Source organism: Chelonoidis abingdonii, chromosome 4 (assembly GCF_003597395.2).
Source record: "Chelonoidis abingdonii isolate Lonesome George chromosome 4, CheloAbing_2.0, whole genome shotgun sequence".
In the NCBI taxonomy this organism is placed as follows: domain Eukaryota; kingdom Metazoa; phylum Chordata; order Testudines; family Testudinidae; genus Chelonoidis; species Chelonoidis abingdonii.
Window position 1 is genome coordinate 15,674,212 of NC_133772.1, and position 20,466 is coordinate 15,694,677.

Consider the following 20,466-nt stretch of genomic DNA (forward strand, 5'->3'; position numbering starts at 1 on the left):
CAATTGGGATAAAATGAGAGAGCCTTTTAATCCTCATACTTCAGGGCCTAAATATTCACCTACTTGGATTAGGAAGTAATTTCCCCTTGTGGCAAGTTATTCCATAAATACTGGTAGCCACATTGCATTTGGCACTGACCTGAGACTTCTTACCAGAGAAAAGATGGCAGACACCTAGATTGGTCTGTTTCAATATGATGACTATGCCTGTTAAACTTCTAGTATTCCTACCCGTTTAGGACAGGAAGGAGTGATTAGGACAATTAACGATGATGGGAAAGTTTTTTGATAAAAGCCTCCTGCTTTGTTCTCACCATGCTTCGTATAGTTTTATCTTCAAAATGCTATAATCTCGCATTTTTTGGACTGGCTACCTGAGGAATTCAGGCCCCTGTCCTCTGCTGGGAGCAGCTCCATAAAAATCACTGCCTATCCTGGAGAAAGTCACTGAAAGCAGCGAAACCACACCCATGTACACCAGCGGAGGACCTGGCCTTGAATTTTGTAGGCTCTCGTTCCATATAATGCAGGACTGTAGCATTTGGAAATTGTTAAAACTTTGAAAACAAAAACTGCTGTAAGTTGGGCAAGCATCTTCCTATGTATCCATCAGTGGTTTATTGTTCTAGGGCTTGATCCTTCCCTCTGATTTATGGCACAAATCTTTCAGAAAATCAAGCACTGCCCATGTTTGCACAAGTACAGGGAGCACTTTCTCCAGGATACATACAATGAGGAAATGTTGTCGTGCCATTTTGTTTTATGTATGTGTATGTTTTTTTCTGGATCTGTCTTCTCTGCCAAGTTTTACCAACAATAATATTTCATAAGCTAGTTATGAAAGCCGGGAATTCTGATGCTCATGCTGCTAGCATAACATACAAGGTATACATATTCTTACCATGCTGGTGGGACTCGAGCACCATAAATAAGACCTTTTATTGTCCACACTGTGCAAATAAATATTGTGCAGTGATTTCTGCTCAAAGAAAAGACTCTGCCTTTGGCCACCTGATTGACAGACCCTTCCGTGTCTTGATGGATAGTAACCACACACGCAGAATAGTCAGTCCTCCCTCCTCTACCTTTATCAGACAAACCAGCCAGAGCTCAGTCCTACAATAGGTGACTTCAGTGGGCGTCTTTACTGGGGACTAGGGAACTGGGCCCTTAATGAGGGACAGAGGTGACTGTAGGAGCAATGGATGTTTCCTTTCCTGTTGCTATGATTGAGCATGAAACTGAGACAGGCTGGAAGCTGGCTTGGTAACCCTGGGGACTGAAGTTATTGTATTATTATTTATATTGTGGTAGTGCTTAAAGTCCCAGCTGAGAGTGGGGTCCCATTGTGCTGGGCCCTGCACATAAGAGCACAGTGTTTTTTTTTTTAATCTACAGAACCATTCCAGCTTTGGGAGCTGCAGAGCAGGTTCCCCTGCACTGCACCACCCTGGCCATGTGCCTCACCGCTGTCCTGAAGAGACCCACCACCCCAGGGGTGAATGGAGAGTTAAATTTCCATGGCCCATTCATTCCTTGGCCTCTTCTGAGCCCAGCAGAGGGGCTTAGCTGTGGTGGTTGCTGAAGTGGAGATGTCTGTCCCCCGAGAACAGGGCTGAGGTTTTTCCTTCCATTTAAACCAAAAATACCAACAAATCTATTAAAACAGACAGCACAGGAAAAGCTTTTGCAGTCCAGGGACAGAGGCACTCGTCAAGCCTCTGGGTGAGGTGCAGTTTGCAAACTTGCCTGAGGCCTTGGTTGTACTAGGGATTCCAGCTGTTGGCACAGCTATCAGTGCCACCCAGAGGGGGAGGCAAGTGGGGCAATTTGCCCCAGGCCCTGCAGGGGCCCCCATGAGAGTTTTTCGAGGCCCCTGGAGCAGGGTCCTTCACTCGCTCCTGGGACCCCGGAAAACTCTCGCGGGGCCTGAGTCCCCGGAGCCAGGGGTGGCTCTAGGTATTTTGCCGCCCCAAGCATGGCAGGCAGGCTGCCTTTGGCGGCTTGCCTGCAGGAGGTCCCCGGTCCAGTGGATTCAGCGGCACGCCTGCGGGAGGTCCACCGAAGCCGCGGGACCAGCAGACCGTCCGCGGGCATGCCGCTGAAGGCAACCTGCCTGCCGCCCTCGTAGTGACCGGCAGAGCACCCCCTGCACTTGGCGTGCTGGTGCCTGGAGCCGCCCCTGCCCAGAGCTTCTTCCGCTCTGGGTATTCGGCAATTCGGGGACAGGGGGTCCTTCCACCCCGGGATCCACCACTGAAGTGCGGGGTCTTCGGCGGCAATTTGGTGGTGAGGGCCCCCCGCTGCCGAAGACCCCAGTCCCCCTAATCCTCTGGGCGGCCTTGCCAAGGCCACCCAGAGGATTCAGGGGGATTGGGGTCTTCGGCAGCGGGGGGCCCTCACCGCAAAGTTGCTATTTGTACCAGTGATGCTCGCATCTTGAAATCAGGGTGCGTGGAACCAGTGCAAAATGCAATCTTTGTCTGTCCATGTTAGAGATTTGCAGCTACCCTGGTGGTGGGAAGTGGGGCAAATCCCCCAATATAGACCAAGCTGGTGCAACAGAGTTCTTACGGGGCCTCCTAGACCTCCCCTCATCCCTGCTCCTGAACTCAAATCAAGGGACAGCACCCCTGGGCTTTAGCCTATGGACGCTCCTCTCATGAGTGCCGGGGAAAGCTCTGACTCTCTGAAAGTGATTGAGCCCGGCAATCTGGATAAAGAGCCCCATTCTACTATCTTCTCAGTAACCTGGAGTGTATTGTCCTTTTCTCCAAAACTACTGTCAGTGGGCAGCTAATAGCCCGTTCAAGCAAAAGGAAATTGCCCAAGGGCTGCAACAGCTGCACGTGAAAGAATTTGAAGAGAGCAGCACTGTGGCGAATGCCCGTTCTCAAAAGGACTGGGATCCTTCTAATCTGTTAGTTTCTCAGCATCTCTTAAAGTAATTTTCTGGAAGGTCAGATGGGAGGTGGAATTAATCCAAGCCCTCCCTGGTGCCTATACAGATTTACCATCCCCTGGGTCCTGCTCTCCGAGTAGCTAATATCTCCAGGGGTAATCCGTTCAGTTGTGGATCATCAATGACTTCCTTGTACTGTAACTTTCGTCTGTCAGAGAAGGGAAAGCATCCTGTAAATGCCACCTTGACATGGGAGAAGGGCAGGGAGCATTGTTGCTAGACCTGTACTGCAGCACCCCTGGATGTGAGCTTTCGGTGTGAGCATGAGGTTTGTCTATCTGTAGCCGTGCTGCTCTTCAACACAAGGACGGCACCGATGGTCCTTCAGATTGTCCACATAACATAACAAGCCACACAACGTGACATGGAGCTTCCCGTGTGCTTCCGGTTACGCGTTTCATTCTCAGGCACAGCAGTGACCTAGGCATTAAAGGGACTAAGAGGGGTCTTCAGCCAGCAGTGCATCACATTGTTTTGGTCACGGCTTCAGTGCCTGGCACAGTGGGTTACAGCAGCAGATGTTCTTGGCTGATGGAATCTCAACTGCCTCTGGTGTGGTGCCCCCAAATCCACCAAAGACGCATGGCTATGGTAATATAGTCACCTGCCTCATCAAATAGAACAGTTCGCCTGCTCTAGTAATGTAGGGTCCAGCTAGGCCCCCTTCGCTCCTGCTGAGCAGGATTCCAGCTCCTGCTGGAATCCCTGGAACTGCCCGTAAGATGAGGCACTAGTCAATAGGACGAGGAGTGGTGCAGTTCCGTCTTTAAAGTGCAGTTTCAGCTTTGTCATGTTGCACCGTCCAAAGAGCAGATTATGGGTATGTCTGCAAGTCAATCCGGGGGTGCCTAGCTGAAGGAGACATCCCCATACTCCTCGCACTGCCGTGGCTACGGTACCTTTAGTGCAATAGCTCAAAGGTAGAGAGGCTAGCTTCTTCCAGTGCATCCCTTTCCAAGATGCTAGGCATATACTCAGGGTGGCTAGCCTCTCCTGCTGCTCACCCGCTGTGGCTACATTCTGGTTTTAGTATACTAGCTTGATCCGAGCCAGCGTGAGTATATCACCCCGTGCAATTCAGAAGTGTTACTTCATCCCTGGTTTCTCCTTGCTGTATGGGGGGAAGTACCCTGTGCTATCTCTCTGCTTAGCACAGATTGCTTTCCCTACCATGCCAGCCCAGCTGGAACATTGTGGGGGTGGAGTTTTCCCTGTGCTTGCTTGCTCTCTTCACTTGGGAAGGAGAGAAGTGGCCCTGTGGAGCGTGCATCCACTCTAGTACGCAGTGTGGCCTACTAGAATGAGCACGGGATTGAGCCTCATGAGGATCTGGATTCTATTCTCAGATCCATTACCGACCAGCTGCATAGTTTTGGGCAAATCACTTCTCTGCACCATGCCTCAGTTTCTCCTTCTGGAGACTGGGGCTAATGACACCAACCTGCTTTGTAAAACAGTTTGAGTTCTACTGATGAAAAGCACTACAGAAGAGCTAGGTGGTATTATTCTTATTACCGGTAATAAAGGTAGAGAGTGCAGGGGCATAAGGGCACTTGATGCTCTCTTACACATATTCCCCCACCCCAGGTAACAATCTGACCCTTACTGAGCAACATCTGAACCATAATGGGGGCTCTGTTTCCCCTTTGGAGTGGGATGGAAACAAATCTCAGGCTTAGCTTCAGTTTTGAATAATGTTTTTATTATATGTTTAGTGTTCTCTATACAAAAAAATCAGTTTTTTACAGTGATTTTTACCACCCCCCTAAAGATAACTGAATATTTTGGCCTTTTTCATTGCTCATGCAGTCAGTTCATAAATCCATATATTAAACATTTCTCTATAGTCCATAAATCATCTTGCCGTAAGCCTTTCTTTATAGCCTCAGATATGCATTTATCACGGGAGGGGGGGGAGGGGAGTAGATTAACACAAAAGAATTGTGTTTTCTTTTTTAAAAAGGCAAATAAATACATAGAATGTATTAGAACAACCAGGAGGTTTTAGACAGAGATGGGGGTTAAATATTTACAAATGAAAAACCAAACAAAACTGAAAACCATAGTCCAATGTTTTCTTTCCAACACAAGCTCTGGAAATGAATGCTTAAAACTCCTGTTGTGCAAAGGAAAAAACCTGTTTTGCAGATTCGACATGGGTTTGGACTGCAATTGACATCACAATCTGAGAACGATGCCCACTTGAAAAGAACACGTGGAGAGATGGGCATTGCTGGGCAAAGGGAAAGCCACTGATATAGTGGAGTTTTTAGGAATTGGAAAAGCGTTATTGTTTCCTTTAATAAAATGGGTTGTTGTAGTGCACGAAACACAACATGTTCTTCATTTGTACAAGTTTTATTTTTTTATTGCTTCACTGAAATCTTTTGCTGCTAGTACAGAATTAACCTGGTACAATGCACATTGTTACAGGTGGCAATCACTGCTGTGCTAGGACATGCCCTTTGCATCTGGCTACGTTCCCGGAAATGAATTCAGTGCTTCAGAATTCTTCCTCGGTCAGGACAGCTGCTAGCGTGGATGGGAAAAGGCCACGATGGATTGACTGAGTGCTGCTGGTCAGGTAAAGCATGTAACAAGAGACAAAATCCTAATGAAGGTCAATAATGCTTCCCCCACCTTCTTATCTGTCCCCCCCAAATATCTACAGCAGGATGTCTCTGACAAGTAATGGGTTGCATCTTGTTTAGTCACTTAAACACAATTCATAATGTGCCGCTCAATCTCTGGGGTCAGAAACTTAGTAGACCAGTTGACCTCCAGGTCGTTTTTTGCAGGGTGGAAATACGGGAAGGGGGGAAATGTGTGGGTGTGAAGAGTAGGATGACCTAGGTAATTTCCAGGCAATTTAGACTTCAATAGCATTTCTGAAAGAGGATTTCAAGAGTATGAACTGTCATTTCATAACACAATCGATCCAACTCCTATATTTACTGTCTCTAAGGAAAATTAGGAGCAGCCTCAATATCATGCGTATGTAGCTCCCGTTTCTCTCCCATGGTTTATGCACACTGGATCTGCTGGAGAAGGAACAGCAGCTTACTCTCATAACATCACATTTCAAACAGTGACAGAGCTTTCCCCCTGGCTTTGGGTACAATGGGGCCTTAGCAATGGAGTGTATAGCTAAGCTTCCCCAAGCATATATCTGGTTTTAGTTTGCCTTGTTACAGAAGTGGGTCCAGACTTGCTAAATTTGAATATAGATCTGGACTTTTTCCAGGTTTCTGTGTGCTCAGATCTGAGATTTTGGTTCAGGCCCTTCTCTAGTTCCTCATGTCTTCCCCCAATTGCAAATTTTAATGAAAGAGCTGCCAGTTTCAAGCAGGACAGGGCTTGAGTGACAGGGCAGTTGAAAGCACTGCCTGCGTCTGGATGTAGAACCAGATTGTTTAGGGGAAACGCTGTTTTCACCAGCAGAGGGCATGCTTAGAGGAGTGGACGGTGCGATGCCAGTTTACATGTATGTTCTTTCTATACCCTTTTGGCATCATAGGTGGGATGGCTCAGTTGGTCAGACACACCACATGGTGGGGTGCTTGGTTGACCTTTAGAATGGGAACAGCATGCCCCTCTGGCTGCACACTGCAGCATATGCCCTGGGCACCTGCCAGTGCTCCCTAGCTGATGGGCTCTGCCTACTTGAGGCGATGGTGCACGGACCAGCCCGGTGACTTGGATGAGTCCCCCACGAGGGCAAAAGAGAGAGAATCTGGATTGTTTGCTTTGGACAGCCAGGTATTCTAGATGAACAAGAGCTATTAGCTCATCCAGTCCATGTCGGGGAAGACAGAGCATGACTGTTTCCTGCAGTATGTCTCCTGCAGTACAGCTCCATAGGCCATCTTAATGGCTTATCATCTACCCAACTAAAAACATATTTGATGCAGGCATTGTTAATAGCTCTAGGGCCACTGTGGTGATTTTACAGTACGATCTGGTGGAAGTCATGCACATGTATTAATTTAGCTACCAAAATTCTAATTAGCCTTCAGTCAGATGGCTTTGCAGGCCGTGAGTTAGCTACTAGTAACGACAACTATGGGGAAACACCTAATAAACCTTTATGGAAAAGACCTATGGAATATAATAGGAAATGTTATGCTCTGAGTAGGTTTGTAAACCTCCCCATAGAATTAACAGAGAGTTACGTGTGCCTGCTGCAAAACTCTAGAGCAGTAGTTCTCAGCCAGGGTCTGGGCCCCCCTGGCAGGCCACGGGCAGGTTTCAGGTGGTCCGCCAAGCATGGCTGGTGTTAGATTTGCTGAAGCCCAGGGCAGAAAACCAAAGCCCCACTGCACAGGACTGCAGCCAGGGCTGAAGCCAAAGCCTGCGCAGCTTAGCTTTGTGGGTCTCCTCCATGGTGTGGGTCCCCAGGCAATTGCCCAGCTTGCTATGCCAGCCCTGGCTTTTATATGAAGAAAAACAGCTGTGGCACAGCTGGGCCGTGTTTTGATAAAGTTTTGGGAGGGGCCTCAGAAAGAAAAAGGTTGAGAACCCCTGCTTTAGAGGCTGCTTCCAAAAAACAAAACAAAACAAACAAAAATAAAAAACAAACAAAAAAAAACCCAACCCCATACAAATGTTATACTACATCCTATAGCTTTTTCATTTCCAGAGAACTCTACTCAATTTCTATAGACCCTTATTTTCACCCTTAGTAAATCATACAGGACTTCTCCATAAAGGATATGTGCTCTGTGCTTGGCTTTCTTTTTTAGATTCAGATCAATTTCTGGAGGTAACATTGACTTCAGTGGAGTTAAACCAGGGATACATTCTGTCCATTTCCTCCTACATATTTTTTTCTTTTGTGGTTACTCAAGAAGCAACCACAAAAGAACGGTGTCAGGAACCTAACTCATCTGGTATTTTTGAGGTAACCATCTCTAGTCTCTGCTGATCTAGGAATGTTATGGAGGCTGTAGTGAGCAATATGTGAAATAGCCATAAAGCAAAACACTTCTTTCCTTTTCCAAACAGATGCTATGTAGGTGGCTCAGTAAAGTGATTCACAGGGACAGAACATAGTGGGTGTGAATCACAAGCAAGCTGCTCTCAATAACACCCTTGTAACTCCATAGGGGTGCAGGTGTAATACGGTGGCTAATTGTTTCTCATCCCCCTCTAGTGGCTGGTTCAGAGGGAGGATAAGAACTTCCTATTGCTACCCATCAATGGAGGCACTCCTTCAGATCAAATGACAGGCATAGGCTTTTGGTGGTTCCTAGGTACATTCCCTGTGGTGACCCTGGGTGGGCGGGTAGGGAGGCTGTTACACCGGTGATTTGGCCTGTGTGTACAGCATCACTTTAAATTATGATCCCAGACGTGTACACCACATGCCCTCTTAAACTCAGCACTATTTGAAATTTGGCTTAGTGTGTTATAAACTGTTCGGAGGTGACTGCTTTCTTCCCTGGAAGTGAGTGGTTATGGGTCTCCCTTGGCTATGGAACAATGCCAGCTGAGTCCATTAGAAATAAGCCTGTGGGTATAATGCATTTACATTGACAGTAACAGAGTGATGGTTACGATTTTTCTCCCTCTAAAGGAAAAAGTGAACTACCGTGGCAGGTGATTTCCTTTGTGGCTTAGACCATGTTAGCAGGAGTAACCCTATGCGTAAGAGGCAGCTTTGGCAGTCCTTTATCAGCAGTCTGTGATCCACTCTGATTCACATGGTGCATCCAACTTCTTTGCCACACCTAAACGCTCCATCCTGTTTCTTTGCTTGATTTGACTGAGTGTGTTGCACAGGAATGGATCTAGTCTGGGTTTCTTTCTTAGAAATGCAAAATAGTTGAGCTGTTAAATATCATGGCAGCTTTAGGGAATGTGGCAAATGTTGTGTCTATAATCTATCCCTTTTAGAAGAAACATCTTTGTTAGCAAGATGTCTTTGTAGCAAAGAAGCTTGAAAACTAAAACAATTGTATGAATCCTACTGCATTTAGTCCACTATGTGCAACAGAACCATCTTTTTCAGTTAAAAAACAAAAACTCTGCTTAACATTATATAAGTGTGAAACTGTCTGAAGTCCTCTGATCTCTCTCAGCAAAGGTACCTTTGGTTTCAAAAGTGCACGAGATGGGGAGAAGACACACGGCATTTGCCGCTAAGTACAGGCTATTATAAAACTCTATCTTCTACACTGATCCATGCTTTCTCAGCTGGAAGGGCTGCACAGGCATCCTTATTCCTAGTGGACTGACAGACTCACGTCAGGGGCTTAAGCTGAGGGTGAATATTCTTAAGTTTATTAAACTTCAGGGAAGTTTGAAGCTGTATCAGGCATATGGAAGAGCATTGTAATGATAGAACTTCCTATAAAGACATGTTATTACAGCATGTTAGCAAGTTAGCTGAACTGAGTTGTCTTGATATGTAAATAACAAAACGGATGAGTGTTCCACATGCAGCCTTAAGCACATGGAAATTTCTCTTGTGGGGTGATTGATCGGAGGGGAAAAGGCCGCTGCACCAGGCTAAGAGGAGATTTAACTGAGAACAAATTGAATGACACTCTATTGATCAGAATAATGTGGAAGGAGATCCCGTGTCCTGCATCTTTGCCATTTACAGGCCTGGGCATCCCTGAAACTTTCAAGGAGCTTAGCAGCAGCTGCAATGCTGGTTTAATACAATTTGTTCTTTTACCCGCCCCCTGGCTGTTAGGTGCCATCTTTTCATGACTGGATATATGTTATCAACTCTTAGTCCCTTTTTCCTGTTAATACTGATCCTTCCTCTTTGCTTCCCACTGATTTTTGGGTTTTTCCTTAAAAGTAGAGAGGTTTGTGGGGCTATATTTTTCTCTTACAAAATAAAGAATAAAATAAGAGTCTTCCACATAATTATCCAGTGGCTGAGCAGTCGCCTGGAGTCAGAAGGTGAGCTGCATCTGTCTGTCTTTAATCAAGTCCTACATTTCTTCCCCAACATCCCTTTTAAAAAAAACTGTTGCTAAGTAGCATGGATGCAGGGAAATCTCACCCATTGGTTCCTTGGTGACAGAACCCAGTGTGGATGTTTAGCATTAATAAGAGGTATAACACAAATCCAACCGCACCAATGAAAACCTCATGGGCATAGTCTTCCCCGGGGCCCAGTGCAATGCTGCTTCACTTTACACGAAGGGCCTTTATGGTGTTGACTTGTTTTGGAGGTATTATGAGCGAGGTGTTGGCTGTAAAGGCGTCCATCTCAAATACAGTGTCGGAGAACATCCCATTAATACAGTACCATGTTGTTTCTATTCCTAGCTGATCTGACCCCTCCTGCTTCCTTGTGTGGTCTCATGCTGCTGTTAACCTGCATAGGCCTTGTATCCTCATTCCTTACCCCATCCCCCTTTCTCTGATTTGGGACCTTTCTCCAAGAAAAATAACTTTGAACCCCCAAAAAGGAAAAAACCAGAAACCTCAGCAGGGTAAATGATTAACCAAAGAGAGTGCTGCGTTATCTAAAAGAGAAGACTGGGGAGGGGTTGGCTTTCCAAGTTCTGAAGCCCAGGGTGTAGAACCTGTGCGTCCTGCTCTTCCTCTGGCCCCTTTGGTTCAGCTCAGATTTCAGCTACAGCTACAACACGTTAGCACCCCATGAATCCTTGCCATTTGCTTGTTTGCTAAGGATAGGATGGCATTGGGTGACCACCTGGACTGTTCTGTTTTTGTTTGATCTTTTTTCGTTGTTGTTTTTTTTTTTTTTTCATACTCGGGTTCCCGTTGGTGGTGGCGGTTTTACCCCCATCGGCTATGTATATATTTGTCGTTGTGGTTTCAATGTATTTTGCTACGCCAGGGAGTAGATAGCATTGACGGGGGATGTGGCTTCCGAACTCTCATTGCCTTCTGTCTCGTCCTTGTCCTTCTTGACTGTGTACTGGCCGATAAAGGAGCCATCCTCATTGAACTGCCCTTCGCCCCCCTCTCCATAATCCACCAGGCTATCATCGCTTTCCTGCTTTATGGTGCCGTCCAAGGAGGTGTGGCTGCCTGGTGGTTCCTTGTTGTCTTCATCGCTGGGTGGCAGAAGACAGACACACACAGTAAGAATTGACAGTGTGGCGTTTAAGGGACACTGTTAAAAACAGGGGGCTGGGTTTCTCAAATAAAATCCAGTGTGTTTGCTTACAAGATTCAAATGTGCAAACGAATCAGGGAGCTGTAACTGCAAACGGCTAGTCACAATTCCCCTGCTATGCAAATGCAGCTGCAGTAATTGCTGCCTTATATTAGGCACGCAGCTGCATGTGCAGTTTGCACACTTGACTTTTTTGAAAACCCAGCCTCATATTTATTTTTTAAGGAAAACAAATGTCCTTACCTAGTTTATAGATAATCCTTTGCTCAGTTGATCAGGAAGAATATTACAATTTTTTTCCTTTTGTTTATCCTCTCTATTTACTTTTTGTATTTCAGTTATCCTTGGACAATAAAATAGTTGGTTCCACTTTTCTGTCTAGTGAGTTTCACTTTCAGATTCTCTTGCACAGACATAATCTGTCCTTTAGATAGCCACGCCCACATGCAATTGGGGGTGGTTGTTTTTGAAAAGTACTGCAGGGGGGATTATGGGGAGGATGCCAAAATCTGTGCATCTCTCAAGTACCTGCGGAAATTCACTTCTCGGAGTTTATTTTCAGTCATTTCATCTCATCTGTTTGAGTCTTCATCCTTAACACTTCTGACATTTTACACTATGAAACTATATTGTTTTCTACCAGAAAGATTAAGCAAACCCATAGAAAAAACACTTTTCAGAGATGTATCTCACAAAAATCAGGAAAAAAGTTGCATTTCCCCTGTATAGTAAGGACATGTGTCTCATACACATGAATAATACGTGAGTGGACTGCAGTATAGGAAAGAGATGCCTTTCATATCAGTTAATAATGTGTCCTTATTTGATCTCATATGTCCAGTAGAGATGCTACCTCTACTGAAATCCTAGATGTCAAATTTAATTTTTCTTTCAGTGGGTCTTTTCAGCTGAGGACTCAAACTTAGAACCGTCTGCTTCAAATTGGTTACAAAATAAGCAACACTATTTCTTGGCCTACTTTTGTGTGTGTGTGGTCTTTGTCTAGCTAAAATTTAGGGAAAAAATTGGAATGGTTCAAGGCTGCTTTTGCTGAGTCATCAATCTAAAAAATGATCCAGCATTTGAAAGACAAGTGAGGAATTTTCTGTAGCTTTCCTACACTCAGGCAGTACCTCATTGAAAGCAGCATTTATGCTATGCTTTGGGTATTGTGCTCTCAGTGGAAACAATGCACCTTCCTTACTTGTTGCAAATAAGCTCAAAGACGGGTTGTTTCATGGCTCTTTTGTAATGCTCTACAGCCATCAAAGCAGCAACTGAGCGATAAATGGTTGCTCTGCAGGTAAGGCGTTGGGCAAAGCTCGGGTCACTCATTTCAATACAGAGATGGGAAATAAACCATTGAAGGCTATTTTCACTTTTCCTTCTCATTCCTGCCCCTGATAATTTAGATTCAGGTTGTAGCATTTGACAGTGCTGCTTCGCAATGGGAATGACCTATTAGGTCATTTAATCTATCCCATGCCATTTAAGTGATGGTTTCAGCATCCTATAATGTAGGTGGGATTCGGTGTCCCACAGAGCATTTTTCAGCTCTCTATCGTATTACCTTGTAACGGCACTTTGTAAATCCAACAGAGTCCTGTGGCACCTTATAGACTAACAGATGCATTGGAGCATAAGCTTTCGTGGGTGAATACCCACTTCGTCAGCTTATGCTCCAATGCATCTGTTAGTCCATAAGGTGCCACAGGACTCTTGTTGCTTTTTACAGATCCAGACTAACACGGCTACTCCTCTGATATTTTGTAAATCCAGTAGCACAATGAAAGCAATGCTTGTGGCCTTGTGTTAACTTGGCATGACGCTAAGAATTAACATGGTAGCTTTATAAGCAGCTTCTTTGTTAAGAATTTAAATCTGCAAGCAGTGCCGCCTTTTCGAAAGCCCAATAACATAAGCAGAGAGTGGCAAAAACCAGAACAGTTGATCTGAAATCTCCTTTCCCAAGGTTTGGGGTGGGTTCAGATAAAAATGGATCTGGATCAAAAGTTTTCCTCAGGTGGTGTTATCGGGGCCAGACGCCAGAGCAAGGAAGTTTTCCAAACCCACCGCCTGGCTTTGCTTCTCTCTTGGTTCTATTATGTCCTGTTAGTACATTAGGAAGGTGATGTGTAGAGTCATTAGCACGTTAATGCTACTTAATCCCGTTAAAATGGCCTTTCATGGTTTTGGATGTATGGATGAGAAAATAAGAGCACTCAGTTCAGCACTGTTTGGGAAGCGTCACGAGTGACATGGGTCAGAGAGAGGGAGAGGTGGGATTTCAGTATATATAACCGACTGATTGTTTAAGCCTAATATCTTTTTGCTTGTTGTTTTGTTGTCTTCACTCCCTCAGCTCCTCCACACAGTGCACAGACTGAGTGCCTCTTGTGGTCAATACATCAGAGGTGCATCATGCAAGCAGATGACCTGAGGATTCTTAATTCATCTCCCTCAGAACCTGAATCCCCAACCCTTGCCCATGTGAATAGTCCTTAATTGTGCAGTTGGTTCCACTGAAGCTAGTTGGATTTATTGCATGAATAAGGATTAGTCACATAAGTGTAGGTTGCAGATTGGGCCCTTAGAATTTAACTGGTTCTGATAGGTGCTCCCAAATCATTGAACGTTATTCAGGAGGAATGCAACTTGCTGGACATGAGATGCCCAAAATCTCGGTGTGAGGGAGATGACTGTTGTTTAATATGTTAGGTAGAGGGGCAAAGGGTAAGGAGTATTTCAGCTATGAAAGAAACAAACGGCTCAAAGAAAAAGCTAAATGTGCCGGACTTCTGGCAGCACATGGGTCCTACCTTTCAAGAGACCTTCATGGTCCATGTGGATAGACAAGGTGGAAAGGAGAAGAAAGAATGGGAATAAAACAGAGAGAAGCAGAAAGAGCTGGATCAGAGAGAGATATGATGAGGTATGCATTTAAAGGGGTAGGCGCTGAAACACCACTGCATTCCTCGAGGGGCCAATTGCCTCTTTATACCAAATGGAATTGGTGTTATGTTCCTAGCTGGCTGAACCTCACTGGCTCCCCCTCAAAAGTTAATACTGAATTTAAAAAAAAAGTATCAGATGGTCAAAAAACAAGTTATTTGCAGATGTGCTACAGGGTGTTCCTGTCCTGGGAGCCGACTGGATGGCCTGCAGTCACTGCTGTCCATGGCATCATCTAGAATAAGCTGGCTGAGGCTTAGCCAAGTGAATCTCCTGGTTTTTTTCCACCCCTTTCATCAATTTGATTTTTCAGCTGAATGTCATGTTGGTGAAAGGTGGTGCACTGATGGCCCTGGAACTTGAAGGTGACCCACACTGATCCAGGGACTGCAGGCTCTTCCCAGAAAGGCCCAGTGGGAGCTCCTCTAAGGATAGGAGGACAGTTCTATCTCTGTGGCCCATTCCATTCTTGGTCTCTGCTGTAGACTGGCTGCAGTGGACGGACTGGCAGTACTTGTGATATCAACACGTTGTTGTTGGGAACTGAAATAAGACCTACTGAACTCATTACACGTAGGTCACTGAACAGCTGGCAGAGAGCACCATGTCTGTCAGTCTGTCTGTCTGGGCTGGAAGTGAATTGGAGCCCTACAGGTGAAGGGCTCTGGTTCCCTGAGCTCTCCAGCCAACTTTCCCCTTCACAGCACTAAGTTCCACTGGAATCGTTTGGTAGAATGAGGCATAGGCACTGGCACAGAATGCTGTCCAAAGATAATGGTCTCCCACTTCGAAAACAGGCTCTCAGCTCAGCCTCTGAGCAGGGTGACCATTGCTCTTTCAGTGGAATAGAGAGATGTGACAGTATCTCGTAATTACAGGCTGCAGAGATTTGAAAGCATGCACGGGGCATAACGGATGTGAGGGCATGATGAGCGCGTATCGGACATGCTTATGTGGAGGTGCGGAGGGAAACCAATGAACTCCCATCAGCTCAAATTCTGTCCTCCTTTTAAACTCTATTTGTTACTTTCCTTCAGCCTAACATCACAATCATTCTGAATCTTAATCAGCCAACCACACTTCATACCAATTCTTCAGGTTCACCTTCCTCTCTGTCAGGTTAAGGGAGGCCTTGTTTCCCCCAGCCTTCTCTGTAACCTTGGGACATTGTGGCCTGACTCTCTGGAACAGAATCCAGCTAGAAGATAGTATTGTCATGTCTAGTTCTGCACTGCATGCTTAACACTGTGCTAGTAATGTTACTTCACACTTCCAAGGTGCCTGTGATTTGAGCAGCACAGAACTTTACACCAATATTAATCTAAAGCCAGATTCTGACGCTTATATGCTAAGTGGCACCTTCTTCTACCAGCTGACATAACGCAGGCCAGGCCTATGCTAAAAAGTTAGGTTGACCCAACTGTGTCATTCGGGGTGTGTGAAATATCCACACCCCTGAGCAACGGAGTTAAGTTGACCTAACCCCAGGTGTAGATGGCGCTAGGTCGAAGCAAGAATTCTTCTGTCGACCTACCCACTGCTTCTTGGAAGGAGGATTAGTTAGAGCGATGGGAGAGCCCCTCCCATTGCTGGAGTGAGTTTCTACACCAAGTGCGCCAGCAGCGTTTGTAGTGAAGACCGAGCAGAAGTCAATACTTAACTCTGGGGTAGAATCTGCCCCAATTAAACCCCTTGGATAGCGCCGAGAGGTAGGTGACCGCTAGGATACACTATAAGGAGAGAGCCCCCTTTAAAAATACCTCCACTGAGGTAGCAAACGCTCCCCCACTCAACAAACAACCGACTATGTTGTTGGTTTTTTATATATAAACTGCATCTAAGTTGTCTGTTGTTTCCCTCCCTCTGACCTCTGCCTTTTGATGGCAAGCTCTTCAGAACAGGGGCTGTCCTTAAGCATTTGGAAAGCACCCAGCATGTAGTGGGGGCTACCACATATCAGCAATAAAGAGGCATTTCCGATCCCTTCCCATTGTCCTGACAAATGTCCTGCTGCCTGGACGGTGCTTGGGCAATAAATGGAGCCCTACAGAACTGTTCCTTTTGTTGAAGGATGGCAGCCAAGCTAAGAGCTGGGTTTTCCTCTTCCATCTGTGGGTGGTGGTAGCATTTTAAATAGTCACGGTGCCCCAGAGTCAAGTGTTTCATAAATGCTTTATATAAATACCCCTGCAATGCAGCTGGCTTGGGGGTGGAAATAAGGAAAATTTTGGCCTCAGTCTCCAGGACAAACCCCTGCTCTTACACAAAGTGCCATAGGGCGCATGCCCATACAGAAAAAAAAAGGAACATGAGTTGTTAAGGGAGTGACCTATAAGGATATGTGCCAGGTAACTGAGTGGCTATTTAGATTAAATGACCAAGACCCAACAGTGAGATGTACAGCTATTTGGATCATGTCTGCACTGCACACGTTCCAATAACATTGATGAAATTCCCAGAGTCCATCCTGTGTGTGCTGGGCCCAGGGTGAAACCTGAAATGGAACCGCTAGGGGCTGCTGGTTGCTCCTTTGTTCTCAAGTCCTGGTCAGGGATGTCCTCGGACTTGTACACAGTGCATGGAAAATAAGTTACAGTTGTTAATATAAATTGCAATTAACTTTCGTAAGTTGTTCTGTCAAGGTGAACTTACCCTTATCACAATAACTATCTCCCACCAGCAGAACAGCCTCTGAGTGAATAAATTCACTCTGGCTGTTTGCAGGCTAATAAACCATATTGTATTCCAGTCCTGCTATGTCCCACTGAGCCATCTGGGCTGGCTTCTTAACACTGGCAAAAGGTGATAGACAAAGCAGGTTCCTTCCATGTGATTATCTTGTCAGAACCTCACCAGGGCGTGCTTGACGGATGGCTTGGCGTCAGAGTGCAGGCATGCATAGAACATTCTGCTATTGGGGGCACAGACTGTGGCTGCAGCGACAGAAGACAGGCTAGGCAAATTGACGTTCCAGTGTCGTGGCATGAGAGCTCTAAATCCACAGCCCAAACATGGATGGGATTGAGAGTCTGGAGGAGGAGTTTCTATTTGTCTGGCCCACCAATGTGGGTTTTTGCTGGGAGTTTATTTGCATTCTGTATCTTTGCATATGCCATGCAGAAAACGAAACAGCTCTGGTCACATGGCATCCTCTTGAGGAAAAACAGCCAGGTCTGGAACATAATTACTCTAGCAACTTGCTACTAAATGACACAAACATGATTGTCCAAAAGAATCCAATTATTTTGCCTTTTATTCATATATCTGTCTGGGGCGCTACAGTCCTGGGCAGCTTGATCCTAAAGCATCATAGCTCACTCTGCATTTTAAATAGGTCCTTCCCATCTCTGGTATTTCAGTTTATCAAGTGATGCTGGGAATATTGTGCCATGGCACAGGGCTTAATCTAAAAACTCATTAAATCAGGGGAAAGATTCCCATTGACTGTAGTGGGCTTTGGATCAAGCCTATACGGAAAGGTTCACTGCAATTACTTAAGTAAAAGAAAATCATAATGTGAAAGCAAGCTACAGACATGCTGTAAATCCCAGTTACTAATACTGTAAAAGGCAAGAAAATTAAAGAGCTGGAAATTTTACCTCTTTTCTTTCTTTGGAAGCAATGAGGAAACCAATGTGGAGCCATGAAGACAATACCACACGCAAAGAGCCACAGAAACTCATTTAGCCTCTTGTTAAAGTATTGTTGTGGCTGGATGGGGACCTGGCTGCTGTTCTTTCAAGGATGCCATTGAGTTTGAGAGGGGCTGATAGGATGTGGGGTAGGTCCCAGCTGTTGGAGCAGTGTCTGTTAGCCGTATTTCAGTGGAGTTTGTTGGGATCCTCTAGGGTAAGGCCTGGCATCTGAATCCATACAGATTGCCCTGTATGTATTATGGAGTTCTTACAGGCTCTGAGGGCTAATCTGAACAGCATATGGACATCTCTTTTTTAGATAGCTCGCTAACGCTAAGAAAAAGATTGAGCAACAAAGTGTCAAATGGCTGTAACAGCCTGGCACTGCCTGAGGATCTTTGGCTCTTGGTGGGTCACTGTGTGTGTCTGAAGCCAGTTTCCTCCCAAGGAGAATGATCTTGTCCCAAGTGATTGTTGTCAGAGCATTCTCTGCCTCGAGAATGCAGAGGGTGGAGAAAGGAGGACACCTTATTAGAACATTCTAGTTTGGTTGCTTTTCTGGATATTTAGGCAGGAATGTCTCCTTTTGCAGAGATCTTGCACAGTGGGAGACAGGAGGAGGAGGAAACGGAAGGTGAAAAGTAATTCATGAGACAGTGCGGTGCCTTGGTGATAGTTATGTGGGGTGGGGGAGAATAGAGAGGGGTGAGACTTGAGTCGGGCAGGTGGTGGGATAGAAGTGGCTTATTGAACACACATGCCAAGTAGAGACATACCTGTAGTCAAATGATGGATCATCTACTTTGTGGTCTTCGTGATCTAGGACTTCAACTTTTTCACGCACTGTGATAAACAAGCACACCACCAAGCAAAAGTTAAGTTAAATATGGGAGATTAAAAAAATTTAGCTGCATAGTTTCAAGAATGACCTCCTTTCCTGGGTGTGTGTGTGGTTTTTTTTGGTTTGTTTTTGGGTTTGTTTTTTTTGCTAAGGAATGTGGATGAGGAGAATACAAAGTGAGGACAGTAACTGACATGGAAACTGATTGAAACAATGCTCTCATGCATCTGATCAAGAGCCCTTGGCAAATGTACTGGGAAAGTCATTATAAATCATTTCATGTTTTTAATCTCCAAAAGAGCTGTCACTCTGTTTGGATGGGTTGATTTAGAAATCAAAGAATAACTTTGTAAGGGTCAGTGGAGAGAAGTATCACATAATCCCCACCAGAAAGGGACCCCTGGGTTCACCTATGTCTACAGTGGGTACTGTTATAATCTTGTATTGCAGTATCTACCTTGCCACTGGTAGGGCAAGGCATTTCCTTGCGGTTATTTCCTGCGTTAAGGGCGCCTGATTTGCCACCGCTACTCTGGCATGACTCCCTGGATTTTACTCATGTAAAAGTGGAGTGTAACAAAGGTGAATTAGACCCAGAATGAGGAATGTTGCCAATACCGTGAAGGGTTTTATCCGGAATGGGGGACCCCAGGATTTTACGGGTGCCAATTGTATCCATTTCTTTACCAAGCCTTAAGTGTGGGTTTAAAGTGCTGCATGAAATACAATTATTATGCTCATGGTATTAATTCTTTGTAATGAGGCTCCAGTGTTGTACAGATGAAACAATTTAAAGAGTCAACGTTTGCCAGCTGTTGCCACCCAGTAAACAGATACATCCGATTCTAAATATACGGGAAGTAATGATCTGATATTACTACTATGGGGTAGCTGTTGGCAAATGCTGGCTATTGTACTTCATGCACAGTAGCCTTTCGTCTGAGCAGCTCAGTGTGCCCTACATTAACCCCAGGGTCAGTATTATTCTCTTTCCTGGAAGGAATTATATGCATTGGGATCAGAACACAGGCCATTATTAATACTGCAATCTGACCTCACATCTGTCTGTCTGTCTCTCATCTCCTGTGAAATAACTGCAGGATGTTTGCCCTGTATCTTACCTGGGGCCCAGTCCTGCAAGCTTTCTGGTTACAGGGCTGTGTTGACTGGGATAGGAATCCTACATATGGAGGGGCTTGCAGAATTGGGTACTGAGCGTTACCACAATGCTTGGATATCAAGGTGTAGCCACTCAAATGGCTATAGAGGGGGCATCACTAGGTGAATTCTCCTAAGCCTTGTCTCTGCCTTGGGAAGATTTCAATGAGATGTTTGCAGAAAGAGATCCTTTTGCAGAGAGAGAGGAGTCTATTTGTTGAACAGATGTCAGGTCACTCTTAACAAGAGCAATGAACTATGCAACCTTTCTCCTGCGTAGCAAGCATAGCACAGAGCGTTCACCTCACCTTTAATTAACTGACATTCTTTTTGGTACCACTAATTCTCATACCAGGGAAGAATAAAAACCCTTTGACTCAGAAGAGCGTGGCTGAGATCAGTAAAGCTGACTTCGCTCCGCAAAGCATAGGGGTTTCTTTAAACTCAACAGCATGAATAAGATAGTGCTGGATATTACTCTTACCTGGATATTTCCCGCCTCTGCTTCTCTTAATGAAGCACACTATCAATAAAATCAGAACCAGAAGCGCAATGGCACACATCAGCCCAATAAACCAGCCCTGGGTTGCAATGTCCACGTGGTTCTTGGTATAAGCTGGTAAGAGGAATTTCAAGAAAACAAGTTAAAAAGGACAGAGTCTAACAGCAGAGAGAACTAAAAAACTGAGCCAAGTGGCTAGGAAAACCCAGTTCACCAGTGCATAAATGATCCATCTCTACAACCATGTTTCTGCATTGTGTATGTATCTATTGATCAGTTTGGTATCTGAGATTACATGGGAATACAGAC

General features: G+C 45.3%; 2 protein-coding genes across 22 annotated transcripts in view; one reads left to right on the top strand and one right to left on the bottom strand.

Annotated features, from left to right (window-relative positions):
* RBBP5 (RB binding protein 5, histone lysine methyltransferase complex subunit) overlaps positions 1 to 20,466 on the top strand; it is a 187,613-nt gene that overhangs the window by 110,509 nt on the left and 56,638 nt on the right. Inside the window, exon 16 of one of the 3 annotated variants that reach the window (XR_012655709.1) lies at positions 5,396 to 6,713. The exons of the other annotated variants lie outside the window; for them this stretch is intronic. The gene's annotated coding sequence lies outside the window, so the exon portion shown is untranslated. Of the gene's footprint in view, positions 1 to 5,395; positions 6,714 to 20,466 lie in introns of those variants that run through there. 3 annotated transcript variants of the gene reach the window in all.
* NFASC (neurofascin) overlaps positions 6,714 to 20,466 on the bottom strand; it is a 198,440-nt gene continuing 184,687 nt past the window's right edge. For all 19 annotated transcript variants that reach the window (XM_075064860.1, XM_075064861.1, XM_032792475.2 and 16 more), the window contains 3 exons: positions 20,140 to 20,271; positions 18,433 to 18,499; positions 6,714 to 11,007 (listed from right to left, as the gene is read on the bottom strand). In XM_075064860.1, the coding sequence (XP_074920961.1) occupies positions 10,779 to 11,007; positions 18,433 to 18,499; positions 20,140 to 20,271 (428 nt within the window). In that variant the 3' untranslated portion in view covers positions 6,714 to 10,778. The remainder of the gene's footprint in view (positions 11,008 to 18,432; positions 18,500 to 20,139; positions 20,272 to 20,466) is intronic.